The sequence below is a fragment of the Pseudophryne corroboree genome, chromosome 4 (genome assembly GCF_028390025.1).
Source record: "Pseudophryne corroboree isolate aPseCor3 chromosome 4, aPseCor3.hap2, whole genome shotgun sequence".
NCBI lineage: Eukaryota > Metazoa > Chordata > Amphibia > Anura > Myobatrachidae > Pseudophryne > Pseudophryne corroboree.
The window spans coordinates 328,188,683-328,210,550 of NC_086447.1; the positions used below are offsets into that span (position 1 = coordinate 328,188,683).

Below are 21,868 nucleotides of genomic sequence, written 5' to 3' on the forward strand. Positions count from 1 at the left end.
ACCCAATCATAGAAATGTATTTACATATGACATATATTTTTCTCTTTTTGAACTGTTTTAGGAAGTGGCAGTTATTGGTGACTGCTAAAGGGTGGACTGTCAAAGTCAAAAATATTACATAGAGAGAACATACAAACTGCACACATTTAAGTCGCTATACTTGCAAATATGCGTAGCGAGCACAGCAATATATGGTAACACACGCATTTACACGGACGTGGCACAGAGATGGATTCGACACTTATTTCATACAGTACATAATTATAATAATATCAAGCACCAGACATCATGGAGATTTAAAATTAGCTAATGAATTAATGTCATGAATGTGTATTATTTGAACAGAACCAGATACACCCGTCATGTTTAATATTGAAACAAGCAGATTGGTGTGTAGATTAATTTGATACTTGTTGTGAAGTTGTGGGACATTGCTGCGGATAGTTATGATTATATGTATAAAAGCTAAAAATCACTTTGTTAGAACAATGCAGTGAACAGGGAACTGAAGACAACCCTTTTGGCAGATTTCAGGGCTGAACCTGATCAGCATATACAAAGCAAGAGAGACCCCTCCCCCAGGAACTAGTCAAACCAGAAAGTAGTTCCTGGCTAAGAGAAGAGGTCAGAGTTCAGTTGCTTGTGATCTCAGAGAACAGATGTACTGTAGCTACACTCAGAACCAAGCTGGCATCCAGAAGAAATGGCTTGCTTATCACCAGGCTCCAATCGAAAGGCTAAGTATTGAATCCACATGGCTGATTGGCATAGAATAGTTTAAAGTAGTTGTGAAATGATTGGTATTGAATAGTTAGTGGAGATACAAATGGCTTAAGGTTAATGAGGCTTGTGCAGTTGTGTGATTGTTATGTGTTGGTGATAATACTCTATGAAATCTGTAATGAATTGGAACAGTAGACAATCTGTAGCATAGTATTCCTGGTATACATTTATGGATGGTGATTTATAACAGATTATAGTAGTTTTACATGATGCATCTTGCTAAAGGCTTGCAGTCAAAACATACTTCCTTTTGTTACTGTAGTCATGTGCTTGTAGCAATGGCAGGCTGATATGTGTGGTTACATTGTGATCTGGTCTTGTGATGATTCATATAGCATAGCCAGCATACCATATGCTCAGGTTATTGAGATACTGAGTTTGTTTGGAATGTGAAATTGAATAAGATGGTTCTAGGAAGTTGGATTGGAATGTGGAATAAGATTAGTTGGTTTGTAGAAAATGGCTGCTGCTGGGTGTTTTCTCCTCCCCCTTTGAACCATGTGTTGCAGTCTTTGGAATCATGGGAGTTTTCCCAAAATGGAGTCTAGCTTCTGTCCCATGCGGTATTGTAGGGTTGTGTATATAGGGACAGCCAGTATGGGTAAGCTCAAGTATTCTCTCCACAAAGATTCTCAGCATTGACTAACTGCGCAGCGATTGTTTCTCACATGTGTAAGTTTCTCTGCAACCATATTGCCTTTATTGTTATTGTAAGCCATTCTCTCTCTCTCTCTCTCTCTCTCTCTCTCTCCTTCCCCTTAAACGTACTTGTGTCTTTATTGTATTATATGTTAGTTACTTGGTTAGATATTTTATGTTATTTTGGTAGTGTATAGCTTGTATTGTATTATTCTTTTTGAACGTTCATTCTCTCACTAAAGGCGTTAGAACCTTAGACCAGTATTTGGTTGATTATTGTATTACTAAGGGGTTCTCAGAGCGTCATAGTCGCTCATACAGCTTTTAAGCTAACAAGGTTACACTGCATTACATCTACACATTATCACTGCACAAATGTTTACAGTATAAGTACATTCCTTAAGGTATAGTTAAGGGCGTACCCTTGCGGTACTTTTTGCGCCAATTGCGTACTGTGTTCTTTAACCTTTAACGTGTTTTTAATAGGACAAATATTATAGACATTGTCACCCTTGACAAATGTATATAGTAAATATTGCTAATGCATGCATGATAATGTACCAGAGTAATACACCATAGTCCTGTGCAGTATAAGGTAACATGTATAATGTACAATTCAAGTGCACAGTCTGGAACCTGATCCATAGTGGAGGTGAAGGGCCCCCCCGGACAGTGGGGCCCAGTAGTGGTTTCCCCTGTACCCCTGTGGGCCAGTCCAACCCTGCAGCCAGAGCCACAACTAGCGTGGCTCCATTTGTAAATGGTCTATCAAGTACATACTGATGTTGTTTCTAACAATTAGACAAACCCCACTAGCTTTTGTTTTTACACAACATTCATTTTCTTTTATACTATACTGTATACTGTATATTATTGTGTGCAGTGTACAAACGCCCTCACAGTCGTTATGGTGATTACAGGGATGCCCACTAGACTGACCCAAATATTGTAGACAGAGTATTTGAGATATTTCCTATTTGGAGCAGAGGTTGCAAAACAATTTTTAATAATATGCAGGGAAGAAACTATTGTAGATGAGGATGGTAGGCATGGTGACAATGGCACAGTCACAACAGAATTTGTTTCACTCTCTCCTTAAGTGCGGACACCACTTCATCATTGTTTATGATTGATCTAATAATAGAGACTGATAGTGCTAGCCAGGTACTTAAGGGTCTATTTACTAAGCCTTGGAGAGAGATAAAGTAATATCCAGTCAGCTCCTGTCATATTTCAAGCACAGCCTGTAACATAGGAAAAAAGTAGGGTTTGTCGGCGCTGTGTGGGTACATGTCAAATCAATATGCAAATCAGCAGCCACCTGGTGAAGAGGTTGCCAATCTCTTCTAGATAATGCAGAAATAAATAGATTTACCAAGTGGCACTTAATAATGCACAATTATTACAATTAAAAATAACATTTATTAAAAACAACAAACATAATCAACACATTTAAAAGCACAATAACCTGAATATTTCCCCCTCATTATATGTTAATTGAAATAGCACTAGTAGGTAATTAATTTAGTGTTCAGATCACACAGTGGTGCATTGAATAGGAAAGAATGAAATACTAGATGAGTGTAGAATTATAGTTACCACTGTCTCTCAATGACAAGCCGGCATTATCAGAGATTTTGTTTCACCTGCACGGAAGTAGGAGAAACAAAATCCCTGAAAAGTGCAGTTTTTTTGTACTCGTGAACACATGGATCCAAGAACTTATCCAAGATCCTGTGTGTTTTTGCACAAAAATAGGTACATTCTGCATCGAAAAAAGGGCATTAACCACTTGCCTGGTATGGTCACATCAGATGCGACCAGTCAGATAAACAGTTCTAGCAGTGGCAGGGAAGAGAAACATGGCAGGATTCCCCTCTCCCCCCCAGCAGCTGCAGACAATGGGGCTAATTCAGACCTGATCACTGCTTTGCATTCTCGCACAGTGGGTGATTAGGCCAGAACTGTGCATGCGCCGCAGTGCGCATGTGCATGCTAGAGATGTTATCGGCATCTCAGCACAGCGATCGCCTCTGCCTGATTGACAGGCAGAGGTGTTCGCTGGGTGGGAGCGGGCAGGCCAGCGCCATTTCGCTGCTGTTTTGGGGGCGCGGTATGTGACCGGACCGTTTGGGGGGTGGGCCGCGGCGGCTGCGTGACATCACACACAGTCATTGTGACCCGGGATGTGACAAGTAGCTCCCTGTCAGCAACCAGGAGCTGCTCAGGAAGGGAGCTACTTGTCAAGTACAAGAGCATAGCCGCTGTACGATGCTTTTGTATATGTGTACGTGTGTGTGTGTGTGTGTGTGTGTGGAAGGGGGGTGTAGGGCCTGACATGCAGGGCGGACATCCCCCCCCCCCCGCATGTCACAGTAAATAATCGTAGATGGGCTAAATTTAGCACATCTACGATCAACTCTGATTTACCCCCCAATAGCAGCCGCTGGGGAAGTGTAAAACAGCTCCCCCCATCCCGCTGTGTACCTGGTGGCTGTCCGGGCTCTAAAAGGTAAAATCGCGATGGTCGTGGTGTTGCTGACCGATGTTGCAATGTTTGGGGAAAAAAATAACTTTTTTTTTAACTAGAATTATTTTGCATAGGGTTAAATTCATGTTCTTCACCTAATTCACTCAAAAAAAACTGTTAATTTGTGAGCTGTTCTTTAGGGAAAAAATTGTCAGTTAAGTGGTTAATTGAATTGTCCAAAAAAAATCAGAAAAAATAGTGAGAACATTTTTTCTTCGTAGAAAAACAGGCTACCATGACTAATTACAGTAAATTCCCTCCTATGTGGCATTTACTAGATAAAATGAGATCTCTTTTTCATGTAGAAATCCCATCGGCAAATTAAGAGAAGCAGCTTTAAAACAAACTCACACAGAGGGGTATATTTACTAAGGTCCCGATTTTGACCGAGATGCCGTTTTTTCTTCAAAGTGTCATTTCGGTAATTTACTAAGGAAAAATCTCGGCAGTGATGAGGGCATTCGTAATATTTTGGAAGTCCTAGGAAAAAATCACGAATCAATACACCATCGGTCAAATACGCCTGCAATTTGGTAGAAATCGGTAATTTACTAAAAAGTGCAAATCACAAACACTGCCGACAATAGCCAAACACTGCCGTGCAGAAATATAATTCGTGAAAAAGTGCTAAAAAAAAACAGACCTGCTTTTTTATCCCGTGTTCTGATAGGCATGCACGGATCCATGAGATCCGTGCATGTTTATCAGTGGGAAGGGGATGGGAAAGTGTTATTTTCTTTAAAAAAAAAATGCGTGGGGTCCCCCCTCCTAAGCAAAACCAGCCTCGGGCTCTTTGAGCCGGCCCTGGTTGCAAAAATATGGGGGAAAAAATGATAGGGGTTCCCCCATATTTAAACAACCAGCACCGGGCTCTGCGCCTGGTCCTGGTTCCAAAAATACAGGGGACAAAAAGCGCAGGGGTCCCCCGTATTTCTGAAACCAGCACCGGGCTCCACTAGCCAGATACATAATGCCACAGCCGGGGGACACTTTTATATAGGTCCCGGCGGCCCTGGCATTACATAACCAACTAGTCACCCCTGGCCGGGGTACCCTGGAGGAGTGGGGACCCCTTCAATCAAGGGGTCCCCCCCCTCCAGCCACCCAAGGACCAGGGGTGAAGCCCGAGGCTGTCCCCCCCATCCAAGGGCTGCGGATGGGAGGCTGATAGCCGTTGTGTAAAAAAATGAATATTGTTTTTAGTAGCAGTACTACAAGTCCCAGCAAGCCTCCCCCGCAAGCTGGTACTTGGAGAACCACAAGTACCAGCATGCGGAGGAAAACCGGGCCTGCTGGTACCTGTAGTACTACTACTAAAAAATACCCCAATAAAAACATAAGACACACACCTTGAAAGTATAACTTTAATGCATACATCCACACCTCCATATACACATACTTACCTATGTTCACACGAGGGTCGGTCCTCTTCTCCATGTAGAATCCATGGTGTACCTGTGGAAAAAATTATACTCACAAAATCCAGTGTAGAAGGCTCTTCTTGTAATCCATTTGTAATCCAGGTACTTGTCAAAATAAAAAAAACGGACACCCGACCTCGCACTGAAAGGGGCCCCATGTTTTCACATGGGACCCCTTTCCCCGAATGCCAGGAACCCCCTCTGACTTATGTCTAAGAGGGTTCCATCAGCCAATCAGGGAGCGCCACATTGTGGCACCCTCCTGATTGGCTGTGTGCTCCTGTACTGTATGACAGGCAGCACACGGCAGTGTTACAATGTAGCGCCTATGCGCTCCATTGTAACCAATGGTGGGAACTTTGTGGTCAGCGGTGAGGTTACTTTCGGTCACCCGCTGACCACAAAGTTCCCACCATTGGTTAAATGGAGCGCATAGGCGCTACATTGTAACACTGCCGTGTGCAGCCTGTCATACAGTACAGGAGCACACAGCCAATCAGGAGGGTGCCACAATGTGGCGCTCCCTGATTGGCTGATGGAACCCTCTTAGACATAAGTCAGAGGGGGTTCCTGGCATTCGGGGAAAGGGGTCCCATGTGAAAACATGGGGCCCCTTTCAGTGCGAGGTCGGGTGTCCGTTTTTTTATCTTGACAAGTACCTGGATTACAAATGGATTACAAGAAGAGCCATCTACACTGGATTTTGTGAGTATAATTTTTTCCACAGGTACACCATGGATTCTACATGGAGAAGAGGACCGACCCTCGTGTGAACATAGGTAAGTATGTGTATATTCAGGTGTGGATGTATGTATTAAAGTTATACTTTCAAGGTTTGTGTCTTATGTTTTTATTGGGGTATTTTTTTAGTAGTAGTACTACAGGTACCAGCGGGCCCGGTTTTCCTCCGCATGCTGGTACTTGTGGTTCTCCAAGTACCAGCTTGCGGGGGAGGCTTGCTGGGACTTGTAGTACTGCTACAAAAAACAATATTTATTTTTTTACACAACGGCTATCAGCCTCCCATCCGCAGCCCTTGGATGGGGGGGACAGCCTCGGGCTTCACCCCTGGTCCTTGGGTGGCTGGAGGGGGGGGACCCCTTGATTGAAGGGGTCCCCACTCCTCCAGGGTACCCCGGCCAGGGGTGACTAGTTGGTTATGTAATGCCAGGGCCGCCGGGACCTATATAAAAGTGTCCCCCGGCTGTGGCATTATGTATCTGGCTAGTGGAGCCCGGTGCTGGTTTCAGAATTACGGGGGACCCCTACGCTTTTTGTCCCCCGTATTTTTGGAACCAGGACCAGGCGCAGAGCCCGGTGCTGGTTGTTTAAATATGGGGGAACCTCTATAATTCCCCCCCCCATATTTTTGCAACCAGGATCGGCTCAAAGAGCCCGAGGCTGGTTTGGCTTAGGAGGGGGGACCCCACGCAATTTTTTGGGGGATTTTAACACTGTTTTTTTTTTTTAACAAGGTGCACAATGAAACCCAGCACGGATCTCTCAGATCCGGCTGAGATTCATTGTATTAAAGTCGGCAGTGTTTTACAAGTCACTCACGTAAAACACTGCCTAAAAAAACAAATGACATCGACATCGGTAAAACCGAAAATGCAGAATACGGCAGCTTAGTAAATTAGTCGTAATCAATTCAAAAAGTTGCATATTTACACTTTCGATGTCATTCGTGATTGAACTTTGACCTCAAACGGGAAAATACAATTTTTAGTAAATATACCCCAGAGTCTCATTCCCATCAACAGCAGAAGTGTTAAAAGGTTTTTTCTAAAGAGATGAATAGAACAGTGAATTGTCGGAGTAGAGTATGTACTGTAAGTTTTATTTTACAAGGAAAATGTTTGATGGGAGAGCTCTTACTGTTGCCTAGGATGGCCTATACATACTGTAAGCACCTGTGGGCCTAATTCAATGCTGTATGCAAACCCAATGGGTTACGTACATTTACAATGGTTGCGCATGTGCATATCTGTCTCTGTGACTGTGGTTCCAAAGTCCTGTCAAAGTCGAAAAATATCCTGATACATATGCCTTGTACTAACCCCTCATGCACATGCCCGCTGCGCGTGCACACGCCCTGCCGTGCGTGCGCATATTCGCACTGCACGTAAAAGAGCTTCTACGGCCGTGCGCTTTGGCGCGTGGTATGCGCATTTACGGTAGGGTTTGTGAGCGTGTAGCGGGCGACTCGATCATAGCATATTTAACCCATATAATGTGTTTTATAGATAATATTCCCCTTAACAATGTCAGCAAGTATGTTTAGTTTAAACGGTTCTTGGACAGAGAGATTCCTCTTTGCATGATAGGAAGGGTCAGATAAAGGTTGAACGGTGGTGTCTAGTATCCAGCTGTAGAGTATTTTAATGGTAACATTTCGGTGTTGGTTAGGAAGAGATTGCTCGCTCCTGCGTATAGTTATGTACAAAAGTAGTTTATAGACATTTACTGTATTTGCAGTTCATTATCCATGCGGGGGGAATCCAGAGGATACCACCCACTACAGCAGTTGGGGAGAGACACAGCCCACCTGTTCGAACCCACCTATGACCTTTTGTTATAATGCAGAGACACATTCCTGTGTCCAATGAACCATGAGATTATAGGGACCATTGTATTGTTACTGTATGCTGTGTATATAAAGACCACCATTGCCTGTCCACTCACTCACTCTCTCTGAAAGGCTTTCTCATTGAATGCTGAGGGCTGGATCCAGGACGCGCTTGCGAATCATTCCCACGTATGTAAGTTTCTCTGTAGCCATTTTGTTATCCTCTGTGTTTGCCATTTGTTCTCATTGTGTACTCATTCTGTTTGCTTGTGTTTGCGATCGTTCGCTATTGTTCATATTATTCCTTGTTATTCTGTTTAGATTTTGATGTTAGTTTTGTAGTGTATAAGCTGTATTGTTTTCCCCTTTTTACTCTAATGAATCATCCACAGTAGCCTTAGAACCATGTGGTTTTCAAATACAAATCAGTGCTGTGTTGTCACTTTCCTGCCAGGGCTTTCAAAGTGGTTTAACCTGTTTAAGCATTGTTAAGGTGTATAAGCATTGTTAAGGTGTATGCACTGCTGATACTTTGTATCTCCAGCGCTACTTAAAGTTTAAAGGTATAGTGCTTTGCTGCTAAGGTTTAAAGTATAAGCATATCCTTACACTGTTTCATTACTTAAGGTTTACTGTATATCATTCTGTGAGCGTCTGTGCCGCTCGTGTCTCGCGCCCACGGCCTAGCATCTGCTACGCTAAGTGCGTACCCTTACGGTACTCAGTGCGCCAATAGCGTACTTAGTCCGTAATAGAATATAGCTTAATGTTTAAAGGTAATAACTGACATTATCAATTGGGGGCAATCGTCCGGGCCTCCTCATATCCACAGCCTAGCAGGACAAGGCAGACTTTATCCATCAGCAAAGGGCAGGAAGGTAGTATCCCCTGTTAGCCGTTCGGTGGTCGGGGATACAGTAGTGCTGATTAGATAAGCGTCTGCTCCGCTTGGTTTGTAGGGATGCTGGTGGAATCCGGACCCGAAAGGTAAGAACGTTAAGCTATTGTCTTTTAAATCTGTTTAAATTTCTGTTTGGTGCCAACTGCGCACGCAACACATGTAACACACGCACACACCTGTACTCTGCATATCTGACCATATTGTTGCAAAACAAGGTTCAAATGAGTAATATTTTGTTTGATTTAGATTGGATTGCTTATCTGTTTAAGTAGGTTTAAAAGTATATTTAAAAGTTGCTGCAAAAGCCTTGATATAGTGTTGTTTTTTTTTAACTCAGGCCTAAAATAACTTCAGGGGCTTGCATAGTGATTTTTTTTGTGACAAAGGAAGCCGCATGGTCTGTCCTCCATTTTGTGTAACCCTCATGGATGTGGAAGGGGGAGGAGCAGCGGCCATTTTGGGAAGGTCAATTCTTTTCTAAATAGCTGATTTTCAGTGTGCTCAGGAATAATCAGCCGTCCTTGGTCAAAAAGAAATCACCATTTATGAGTTACCAATGCATTTATTTAACCCATGCCATAGACAATTACAAATAGATTCAGATGGGGTTTAATAAAAGTTAATAGTAAGATGAATATTTGATGTAAGAACGACACAGAGATATAAAACAAAGGTTTTTTTTCCTTCTTCTTTACCTCCACGATTCTGTTAAACTCTGCTTGTTGTAAGATAAGCCATTGAAATGCAAATTAACCTGTGCAACAGCTTTTTTTCCTGGCAGTGAAAGGCCACCTTCACAGACAGTCAAAGGCACATTCATATGCAAATTAGAGGAGTGAATGGGTCTCGGGAGACCAGTGAATAGTACATAGATATAATATTATAATTATGTGTGTGTGTTTATAACAATGTATGTTCTGCAAGATAGCTATCCAATATGAATCATACTATTGGAAGCATTGATTAGTAGATTAATTTAGACCTGCATTTTGTGTATTTTCACATATCTACCTTTCTGTTTGCCATTAGCATTGATCAAGTGCTGAGAAAATTTGTTGCTATTTAGTTAAAAGTAAGATTAATACTTAAGCGAGTAATTGTAAAACACGCACGCAGCCTGACCCAGTTATAAAGGTTATACAGGAGATACTGTGTGGTGCTTGGTAAACGATTATAGTTAAATATCGTTTGCATTTATAGAAGCGTGTTATTTGTGTTACTGCGGGAGTATCCGGCCTGTGTACACGTGTCTCTGACCGAGTGCGAGACAGCGTACGCAACGCAAAGGCCTACACACGTGGCGTAAATTACGCAACGTGCGTACAGATACGCCCACTAAATACAAATCACACGATAGCATTGTTTTAGTAGGCGATACGGAAGCCACGAGATAATAGCACAAATTTGTTCAGTTTCCAAAATTTAGTTTAAAAAGATCCTCCTCTCGTTGCATTACCTCTGGGATTAGCCTGTGTTACCTGAATGAAAGAAATTTTCTGTACAGAAAAATCAAAGTATATATGAAGTGAAAGAGCGTGTGTATGCAAGTAAAGTTTTCTTTGGTGTGAACCCCGGAATTCGAGATCTCGTAGAAGGACACCCGTGAAGTGAACACGTGGTGGCGTGGGAGAAGGCCATCTCACGTTAACAGTGAATAAGGTAAAAGGAGCAATTAGTGTTACAGCAGACCAAAAGGTCCGCGAAAGTCAGAAATCCGTTAAAAGTACCTATACGAAGTTCTGAAGACCCTGACTTAAGAAAGGTCAGAGGTAGTGAGCGCAGCCCCGGGGGTTGGCGCAGTACCCATATAGGCCCGTTTTGAGAATACGCTCCGGCTGAAGGTTTCGCAGCGTAAACAACCGATTCCGCTGGTCGTTCGGCGGATAAGTAATAGTTACTTATACGCAGTGCGACTGTACCGCATGTAACTGTGTGCATTAGTTGGTTACCTTGATACCCATTACGCAATTTGCGTACGCTTTGCGGGATCATAAACACTATTTGTACACTTTGATGTGATTTGTGTAGGTTTTTTTTATTTTAAGGGAGGTTCGCTGATCACTCAGGAATTCTCCAGCAACTGATACTTACTGGGGAGGGTAGCATACTCCCACTCCCAGTAAATAGAGGTTACATAGGGGCCCTGGGTTGAGTACGCCAGCGGTGAGGCAGTGTGTGGGCATATTGGTCGACGTGGGCGAGAGTGGGTGAAGGCACTCGTTGGACTTTCACCGTCGCCTTACCTCTGAGAACGTGGTTTTTGTTGGAATTCGCTGAGAAGGCAATACCTGCAAAGAATGGGGGCCAGTTGCTCAAGTAAGGGACTATCAACCAAGGTTCAGGTTGATATAATTCCGCGGCCAGAAGGGTCGGCAAGGTATATAATGTGTGAAAAATATTGATCACACGCTGAGGTTTTATGCAATGAGTGGGAACGTATGACTGTGAACGATGGGGAGAAGTTTCCCAGGGTAGGCAGTTTGAATCCTGAGGTTTTGCAAAATTTAAGGAGAAGGATATGTCTGATAAAATCCGGGAAGCAACGGATTAGACATTATGATTATTTACAGTTATGGCAATAGGAAGGGGAGATACAAAGGGGATTAGCTCAAGCAGCTGGTTCCCATCTTAGCAGGAAACTGATGGCAACTGGAGAAACAATGGCTACAGAGAATGGCATACTGGGATATGATGATAATAGTGCACTTAATAAATGTATTAATGATGATAATAGTAAGCGTAATAAATGTAATAATGATAGAAGTAAAACTGATAAATGTACAAATTCTAACCCGTGCAAGTTGCGCCCCATGTTAAACTTCCCTCAGGATTACAAGCAAGAAAGTGAGCCCAGCACGATGTCGGCACTTTTTCCAGCAGCCATCATACGAGACACCCAGGTGGGCACGGCCCAATCGGTAAAGGCAGTAGTCAAGCCCCCTTACGGAGGGTCAGGTAAGGTCGTGTCCACAGGTAAGTACGGTGTTGTATGTTATGCACAGACAATTGCACCTCACATTGTAGAGTATAGAGAAATAGCGGTTTCTGTATTAATGGATGGTTTAAAGGAAGTGTTGAGAACAAGGGTACAGACCACTCAACCTAATTGGAAAGGTATGTCGGTGGCTGCTTTGAGAGAGACCGCTATTGAACATGATCGGAACATCATAAGACACAGGGAGTCACAGGGTGGTAAGCAAATGACAATAAGTAGACAGGCCCTGACAACGAAGCCACATCAGCTTAAGCCCCAGACCCCTGTGGGTAAGTCGAATGTGATAAAATGTTATAACTGCCAGAGGGAAGGGCATTATGCACGGAATTGTATGTTTAGAGACCCACATAAGGTATATAAACACCCTAGACAACTACATAACGCACGTAATTGTAATCAGGGATCATATAGGAAAAATTTTGGGCCGCACCTGTAATTTGCAGCCAGTGAAGTTGATTATTAGCCTTGATAGTAAGCCTGAGGTTACAGTCAATGTAATTGGTAGGTCATTCCTTGTAGACACAAAGGGCGGCCAGGTAAACTCTGTGATTTATCTTTAAATATTTCCTTTTCATCTCTGACGTTCACCAGCAGAACTACAGCTCAAACGTCACATGTCTGCTTGGTCTTTTCAGAGGTCTACCCAACCCCAGTATATCTTACCAGCATCGTTGTGTCTGGCCAAACACAAAGGGTAGAGAGTGGAAATACTGGTGGGGGAGACTGTGCAGAGATACCGATGGACATGTTGGTGTGACAGCCGGATGGTGAACGGAAATCTGACAATGTTTCTTTTCTATTGTTCTCTCTCTCTCTTTGTTCTTTCATGTATTACGGATGGTATGTCACACAACAGTTAGACAAATGGTAATGCAAGATTTATGCTCCTTACAGAATGATCGCTGAGTCGGAAAGAATATCGTATCACTGGAGTGTTCGTTTTGGGAAGACTGAAAGACAGCACTGTTGAGACGACATCTGAGCAAGAAGAACAACAAGACTATAGGACAATTATCGTAACATTTTTCTTTCCCTTCAATTATTTTCGGTACCCCCATTACAACTTTCTCTTTCTCCTCCTGTAAGATGGACTCGCCCCAAGAGACTGCAGTCCGTGTTTTCCTGTTGACCCTGTTGTTGACCAGAGCAGTCTGTTTCGGTGAGAGTACCAGTGAGGTCGAGAAAGGATCTGGAATGGGTTCTGATGACCAGGATGGATTCGTAGAATTCCAAGAGCAACACAATCACCGAGCAAAGGCGAGTATCAGAAAACGATCTGGTAGCCATGACACTAACAGACATTGTGAAGGATTGTTAGCTGAAGAGAACTGTATCTGTAGGAATTGTGACAACATAGTTGAGGACGGGTGCATCCAGAGATGTCAGTCCAGCATTAATATCAATATGGACCGTCATCCATTGAGTGACTATCACTCATTAGTGGGTAAGGTTTTAAACCAAACGGAATGCTGGGTGTGCTCACAAGTACCTCAAGGTCATAGAAAGTCAGTACTAGTGCCATACTCTTTAACGATAGATGAGGTACTTGAATTAAGGGGTGGGAGACCGGTGGACAAGAAATGTAATATTTCTAGGACTCCTAGTTTGAAGCTCCACCAATACCATGTGGAGAGGTCCCTAATATGTTTTAACATTTCCAATTCCCGAAAGCCGGGAAATTGGGAGGTGACATGGAACAACCAAACCATGACATTCTCACACAGAGCCGAAAGAATGCCCGTAGACTCAGAGCTTATACGCCAAATAGCCAACAGTGGGAGATATTTCCAATATAGGTACACTCTAGGAAGTAGGCCCATGCGAGTTGGAGAAGTATCACCAGGATACTGTGCGCATATCATACAACCTGATATGTGTACTAGTCAGATGAGAGAGTTAGGGATAGGATTTTTCACCTGGAAGGTTTGTAATATGGTGATGTCATATTCTGTCCCATATGTCCTCCCCGATGATGCATATTTCATATGTGGGAGGAAGGCGTATAAGTGGCTTGCCCCAAACTCAGAGGGATTGTGTTACATTGGAAGAGTGTTACCGGAAGTAATGACCATTACCCATGATAGAATGAAAGACGTTCACCGCAATGCTCAAGCTCCTTACACTCACACCCATTACGAACACATTGTAAAAAGACACCTTATAGATAGGACAGAGCATGCAGCCTCTGATTTGATCCACGAATCCACCGGGATTCAACTCCTGCTCGCGCTAGATATCACCCATACCGCCAGAGGAGTTATAAATTTTAGGTATATTACCGCGCTAGCGAACCTGATAGACAATATCACCGAGATGTATGACGACACCTTCGGGTATACTGGGAGAGAATTGCAAGCTTACAAAACGGAACTGATCCAGCACAGGATGGTTCTAAATTACATTACAGCGGTGACAGGCGGGTATTGTGTCACCCTAGCAACTCAGTATGGTGTAAAGTGTTGTACGTATATCACAAATAGCACTGAGGACCCAACAGAGGTCATAGATCAAAAGATGGACGATATCTTGCAATTGAAGTGGGAGTTCCGAAAGAGACACAACCTTACTCTTGCTTCTGTGGGTAATGAACTGACCGGCTGGGTATCATGGTTGAACCCACGCAATTGGTTCTCAGGTTTAGGAGAATGGGCTCAAAATGTTATCGTTGCTGTAGGGAAATTTCTCTTATGTATCCTAGGAGTTGTCATAATGATTGGTCTGATATTCAGATGTGTTCGAATTTTAATGAGTTGCAAGCGAAGTACCAAATTGATGAGTTTGAGGAGCGAGGGCATTGTAACAACAACTAGTTTAATTTATGACCCATCAATCGAGACAATGTTGTGATAAGACGTGATTCCACGGTCCGTTTCTTTCACCCGTTTCTCCTTTGTTTTTCTCCAAGGTAAAAAGACACCCACTCGGAAGAAGAATTTGATGACCCTTTTACACAGCCATTTGATGAACTTTTAGAGACTTTAACTTTTATGGACACTTGAAGAGCTTTGCTTGCCACACAGCAAAGATACAGCAATCCGGACAAGACATCAACAAGACTCCAACAGACGCCCAAGGACGACCATATATATATAATCATAAGAATGCATTTATAACGCATGTTTCTTATCTTCATCTCTACTATCTTCAGGTAGTGACACACATAGTCGACAGGTGATATAGGCACATATATTAGCACTCACATATTCTCCCCTTCATGTATCATCAACTAATGTGCACCCCATTTGTTGGAACTAAAAAAAGCCGAAAAGAGCTCGGTAGAGTTTGTTAGCCCACTTACAGACCCTTAATACGGGATAAGAAGGATTCAATGTATACTTCGCAATACCTCGAAGCTTATTTTTAGAACATGTACGTCACGATGATACATGACCCCTCAGACATGGATTTCATACATACATGCTTTTTACTATCTCACTAGGTCATACATTTCCCACCTTCTCCTCTCCTCCCTACTCCCAATCATAATAAGGTATTTCATGGTAATATATATTTTTCTGCTTGGATTGTTTAGATAGTGGCAGTTATTGTTGACTGCCAAAGGGTGGACTGTCAAAGTCGAAAAATATCCTGATACATATGCCTTGTACTAACCCCTCATGCACATGCCCACTGCGCGTGCACACGCCCTGCCGTGCTTGCGCATATTCGCACTGCGCGTAAAAGAGCTTCTACGGCCGTGCGCTTTGGCGCGTGGTATGCGCATTTACGGTAGGGTTTGTGAGCGTGTAGCGGGCGACTCGATCATAGCATATTTAACCCATATAGTGTGTTTTATAGATAATATTCCCCTTAACAATGTCAGCAAGTATGTTTAGTTTAAACGGTACTTGGACAGAGAGATTCCTCTTTGCATGATAGGAAGGGTCAGATAAGGGTTGAACGGTGGTGTCTAGTATCCAGCTGTAGAGTATTTTAATGGTAACATTTCGGTGTTGGTTAGGAAGAGATTGCTCGCTCCTGCGTATAGTTATGTACAAAAGTAGTTTATAGACATTTACTGTATTTGCTGTTCATTATCCATGCGGGGAGAATACAGAGGATACCACCCACTACAGCAGTTGGGGAGAGACACAGCCCACCTGTTCGAACCCACCTATGACCTTTTGTTATAATGCAGAGACACATTCCTGTGTCCAATGAACCATGAGATTATAGGGACCATTGTATTGTTACTGTATGCTGTGTATATAAAGACCACCATTGCCTGTTCACTCACTCACTCTCTCTGAAAGGCTTTCTCATTGAATGCTGAGGGCTGGATCCAGGACGCGCTTGCGAATCATTCCCACGTATGTAAGTTTCTCTGTAGCCATTTTGTTATCCTCTGTGTTTGCCATTTGTTCTCATTGTGTACTCATTCTGTTTGCTTGTGTTTGCGATCGTTCGCTATTGTTCATATTATTCCTTGTTATTCTGTTTAGATTTTGATGTTAGTTTTGTAGTGTATAAGCTGTATTGTTTTCCCCTTTTTACTCTAATGAATCATCCACAGTGGCCTTAGAACCATGTGGTTTTCAAATACAAATCAGTGCTGTGTTGTCACTTTCCTGCCAGGGCTTTCAAAGTGGTTTAACCTGTTTAAGCATTGTTAAGGTGTATAAGCATTGTTAAGGTGTATGCACTGCTGATACTTTGTATCTCCAGCGCTACTTAAAGTTTAAAGGTATAGTGCTTTGCTGCTAAGGTTTAAAGTATAAGCATATCCTTACACTGTTTCATTACTTAAGGTTTACTGTATATCATTCTGTGAGCGTCTGTGCCGCTCGTGTCTCGCGCCCACGGCCTAGTGTCTGCTACGCTAAGTGCGTACCCTTACGGTACTCAGTGCACCAATAGCGTACTTAGTCCGTAATAGAATATAGCTTAATGTTTAAAGGTAATAACTGACATTATCAGTCCCTTAAGGCGTAACATGATTGACATGCTGTGGACATATGGGGATGGAGAAGCAGCAGTGACGATCAGCATTGGAGAAAATGTTGGAGTGTCATTTTCTGGATCTGCTGAGACCTATGTGGCTGAGACCTATGTTCATGCAGATCATGATTCAGTGCTGCATCCTTGTATGAAGCAGCGGATAAGAGAAGCCTGCCGGAGGCCATCTATTTGCACAAGACGTTGCCTGCAGCATTAGCATATTTTAGCACAACCTCTGAGTCCAAAGGCACAGCTACTGTGCTACTGTTTCCATCTCTGAATCAGGCCCAATGTTTTACATATTAAAGGGCAGATATCCAGTAATAAGCCCTGGACAGTGATAGAGTAGAGAGAGATACACTACCAACCAATCAGCTCCTAAATGTTACTTTTCACACACTGGGGCAGATGTATTAACCTGGAGAAGGCATAAAGAAGTGATAAACCAGTGATAAGTGCAAGGTGCTAAATGCGCCAGCCAATCGGCTCCATTATGTAAATTAACAGTTAGGAGCTGATTGGCTGGTGCGTTTTGAACTTATCACTGGTTTATCACTTCCTTATCCCATCTTCAGGCTTAATACATCTGCCCCACAGCCTGTAACATGACAGTTAGGGGCTGAATGGCTGGTATTTTATCTCCATCCACTTTATCATTCTCCAAGCCTTTGTACATCTCCCCCTCTGAATCCCTGGGGACACTGTTTGCAACACTAGCAAGACAGGAATATTTTTCTGTAGGGAAGGAAATTATTTACCTCCAGCTTGGGTTTTTCTTCATATAGAATAAAAGGTTCCTCACAGTGGGAGACAGTTTTGGGGTATATATACTAAATGTTGATTTTGGTTGTTGTTTGGTCGATTTTGTGTTTAAAGGTCTAAATCACATATTTACTAACAGATGATTTTTGACACTGTTTAAAAGAAAATATGTAAAAAATCAACTATTGGTAAATGTGGTATTTATACCCTGAAAAACAAAATCGACCATACTGTACATCGACCAAACATTGTCCAAACATTGACCCAGATCGATTTTTCGTAAATATACCCCTAAATACCATATTTACTAACACATGATTTATGAACATTTTTTTAAAAGGCTTTCAAAAATCATCTGTTAGTAAATGTGTGATTTAGATCCTGAGACACAAAGTCAACAAAAATTGTCCCAACATCGACCAAAAATCGATCAACATCGACCCAAATTGACATTTAGTAAATATACCCCCTGATATTATCTTTTACCTGGGCAGCCTTTCCACATTGAATGTAAGTTTATTGCTTGTTGCAGTATTTATTGCCGTAAGGCGGGTACGCCCATCAGTTATATTTGCCATGCACTGTGCGGTGGTCTTATAGAAAGTTAAGAACTCGCCATCAAGAAGTGGTGTTGTATAATGAAGTAGAAAGATACCTTTATAGGAGGAATCTACTCCACTGTGGTGTGAGTACGGTACGCTACTATTATCTAAACCAGGGATGGGGAACATTTGGCCCTCCAGCTGTTGTTGAACTACACATCCCAGCATGCCCTGCAACATTTTTATAATGGACAAATTGCAAAACTGTTGCAGGGCATGCTGGTATGTGTAGTTCAACAGCTGGAGGGCCAAAGGTTCCCCATCCCTGATCTAAACACTCCATTGGTGATTGAAAAGACTTTCCACTCGCTTTTTGAGAAAAAACTATACATGAACTAGACAGTATTACAATATATGTATTTCCTCTTCTTTTACATTTTATGTTATTAAGGAATTCTAGATGTGGGATACCGAATGGAGAAAGACTTGTGCCACATTCATTGACAACATTTCCCGGAGAAAGAATTTGATTGAAAGACTGACCTCTGTCATTACACTTGATGCTATTATTCTATATACATCTTATTTGTTTCATAGAGTGTTTGTGCCCAAAAAGTTTTTGTATATATTTCTAAATTGGTGTGTGGTGACACACTGAATGCACTTCCACAGGTTGCTGCTCCTGGAGTGTGCACGGGATACCCTAAAAAAAATTGTATTGTTTTGAATTTGTAAAAGCAATTGATAAAAACTCTCCTAAATTTATACATTTGAAATCCAAATTTCCAAAAGTAAGTGATGCAAAACTGAAAGAAGGAATTTTTATATGCCACAAATAAGATCGGTAATGGATGCTGAAAATTTTCAGGAACTGTTAAATCCACAGGAAAAAGCATCCTGGATGTCTTTCAAAAATATCTTCTTGTTTTCTTGCTAATTACAAGGCAGAAAACTATCTTGATAGAGGTGGACATAAGGGACGTGCGGTGAGCTAACTGGCTACCATCAGAGCCAGTTTTACAAGAAATATATGAGCCAAAGGGTACATCTCGGCTTTATACACAGGTGCAGCAGTATAAACTTTTGGAAATTTGGTGAGTTTTGATCAAAGATGTGCGGAAAAGATATTCAGGTGAGGCATTTCTACTACAGAGTTTTGACTATGAAAATTATTAGAATAATGCAAAGAAGATATTTCAAACATATTCTAGCACAAACATTAGTATGACAGGAAAGGCTCTGCCTCACCCGCCTCACCCCACCGCACGTCACTGGTGGAGATGTACTAAGCTTTGGAGATAAAGTGGAGAGAGATAAAGTACCACCCAATCAGCTCATAACTGCCATGTTACAGGCTGTGTTTGAAAAATGACAGGAGCTGATTGGTTGGTAGTTTATCACGCTCCATGTTATCACTCTTCAAGGTGTAGTACATCTGCCCCATAGTGAGTGATCTAGTGAATTTATAAAAGCTGTGGGAAGCAACAGGTCTGTAAAACTTTTTGGACTCCCACTTGGACTTCTTCCCAGAAAGTCTTGGTGCTGTCAGTTATAAGCATGGAGAGAGTTTCCATCAGCAGATTTCTACAATGGAAAAGAGGTAGCAAGGCACATGGAGTTCTAGTATGGTGGCTGATAATGTTGCTGGACCACGGAGAGACATATCAAAGGTAAAATATGCTCAAAATCATCGTTATCATCTATAACTTGTTAAGTCAGCCAGAATGAGGTGTATATTTATCATTTAGACTTACATTAGTACTAATTTAATAAAACTTTAAATGTACAGTATATCACAAAAAACCCTGCCTGATGGAAAAAATCTTAATGAATATTCAAATTCAGTATTAAAATTACATATATATTTAGTTCTTGTGAAAGAAAAAAGTATATTTTTGTAGACCGGGGCTTTTAGAGGCAGAAGAGAACAAACTAAGCTTTGGAAAAGGCAGAGAACCAGTAGCAATGTGAAAGGACCATGTGAAACTTCTGGGAATGCCCCAAACTGATGAAACTTAATAGCATATTGACTGGAGAACCCCCTACAGACCTAAGGACTTTCATTATAGAATGATGGCAAATAAATACATAGGATACAAATTGGCTTACACTCTATTAACACTTATCACATACTAATTTCTTTAATACTATTTCTTATTTTAATTACATCTCATTTTTGTATCCCTTTCTCTATAGCTTCAGCTTCTTAACATAAATCTATTGACATTATAGTTTTTTCACTGGTATGCTGCCCTGGGCTTTCTGGCTTATGCTGATTTTTGGGGTGCCACGCCCTGTACCTAGATATAGCACTAGGGACCCACAATATATACAGAGAGGCCTTGATGCGGCTTGGGGGCTTATACATACATTTGCACAGATATATGTAACCAAGATCTCTTAATTCTAAAATATTGCATAGGTTTAAAATCTGGTTACTGCTATTATTCAGGTTGCTGGGGGAAACAAAATGTGTTTTTTCCCCCCAAGATATAAACTTTGTTTGCATTTTATAAATTTGCCCATGAAGCTAATCATGTATGGTGTGCTAGTTTTGTTCATTTACATTTTGTGTGTGTATATATATATATATATATATATATATATATACTGGGAATATGTCCGGCACTCCAACAAATTTAAATAACTGCGCCCGGTGCCCTCATAACTATGAATGGATAAATATGAAGTGTAAACAGCGGCACTCACAGCTTGTAGAAACGGGTAACTAAATAGCCACAATCCGTATAGCAAATCAACGTTTCAATCAGAGATTGTCGTCAGGATTACAAGTTATACAATAAAAATTCTCACCTTATATCCCCCACCGCTAGTGAATGATTCGTCCGCCCTTCAGGGCACCAAACAAGACGCCAACATGTGACGCCGTCTGATGACGCGGCGGCTCTCCACCGTCACGTCAAAACAAAGCCCATCACCATAGCAACCCGTGGGCGCTGTCTCAAGCCGCTGCGTCATCAGATGGCATCACATGTTGGTGTCTCGTTTGGCGCCCTGACGGGCGGACGAATCATTCACTAGCGGTGGGGGATATAAGGTGAGAATTTTTATTGTATAACTTGTAATCCTGACGACAATCTCTGATTGAAACGTTGATTTGCTATACGAATTGTGGCTGTTTATTTACCCGTTTCTACAAGCTGTGAGTGCCACTGTTTACACTTCATATATATATATATATATATATATATATATATATATATATACATATATATATATATATTATGTGATTAACCAGTTAATCTCAAAACAATGTATTAACCATCTGGGTTCAGAATAATGCCGATTAATTACCGTTGCTCTGAGCAATACGATATCAGCTTCTTCCAGTACACATGGTGAGCAGCAGGTCCAGACACTCCATTCAGGTTTCCAGTAAAACAAGAGCCAGAGCAATCCAAAGGAAAATACGTATCCTGTAATGCAAAGTCCTTTCTGCCATCGTACTGTTCTGTACCCAAATATTTCCTGTAAAATAAAAATATTAAGTCAGTCATTTGCTTATCAACACTACTGAAATAGGCTTCTCTGCACCACACAATCTCATTCCAGACCTCCTAATACCATTGAAGACTAAAAATTGGGGTGTGGTATTGAAAGTCGACAGTAACTAGGTCGATAATGTCTAGGTCAACCACTATTGGTCGACAGTAACTAGGTCGACAGGGTGTCTAGGTCGACAGGGTCTTTAGGTCGACATGTTCTAGGTCGACAGGTCAAAAGGTCGACATGAGTTTTTAATGTTATTTTGGTGTCGTTTTCTTCGT

General features: G+C 41.9%; 1 protein-coding gene across 1 annotated transcript in view; it reads right to left on the reverse strand.

The window, feature by feature from the left end:
* Positions 1-21,868, reverse strand: part of LOC134909484 (probable cation-transporting ATPase 13A4) — a 240,195-nt gene that overhangs the window by 215,393 nt on the left and 2,934 nt on the right. Inside the window, exon 2 of the mRNA XM_063916408.1 lies at positions 21,396-21,569. Coding sequence (XP_063772478.1) covers positions 21,396-21,569 — 174 coding nt within the window. The remainder of the gene's footprint in view (positions 1-21,395; positions 21,570-21,868) is intronic.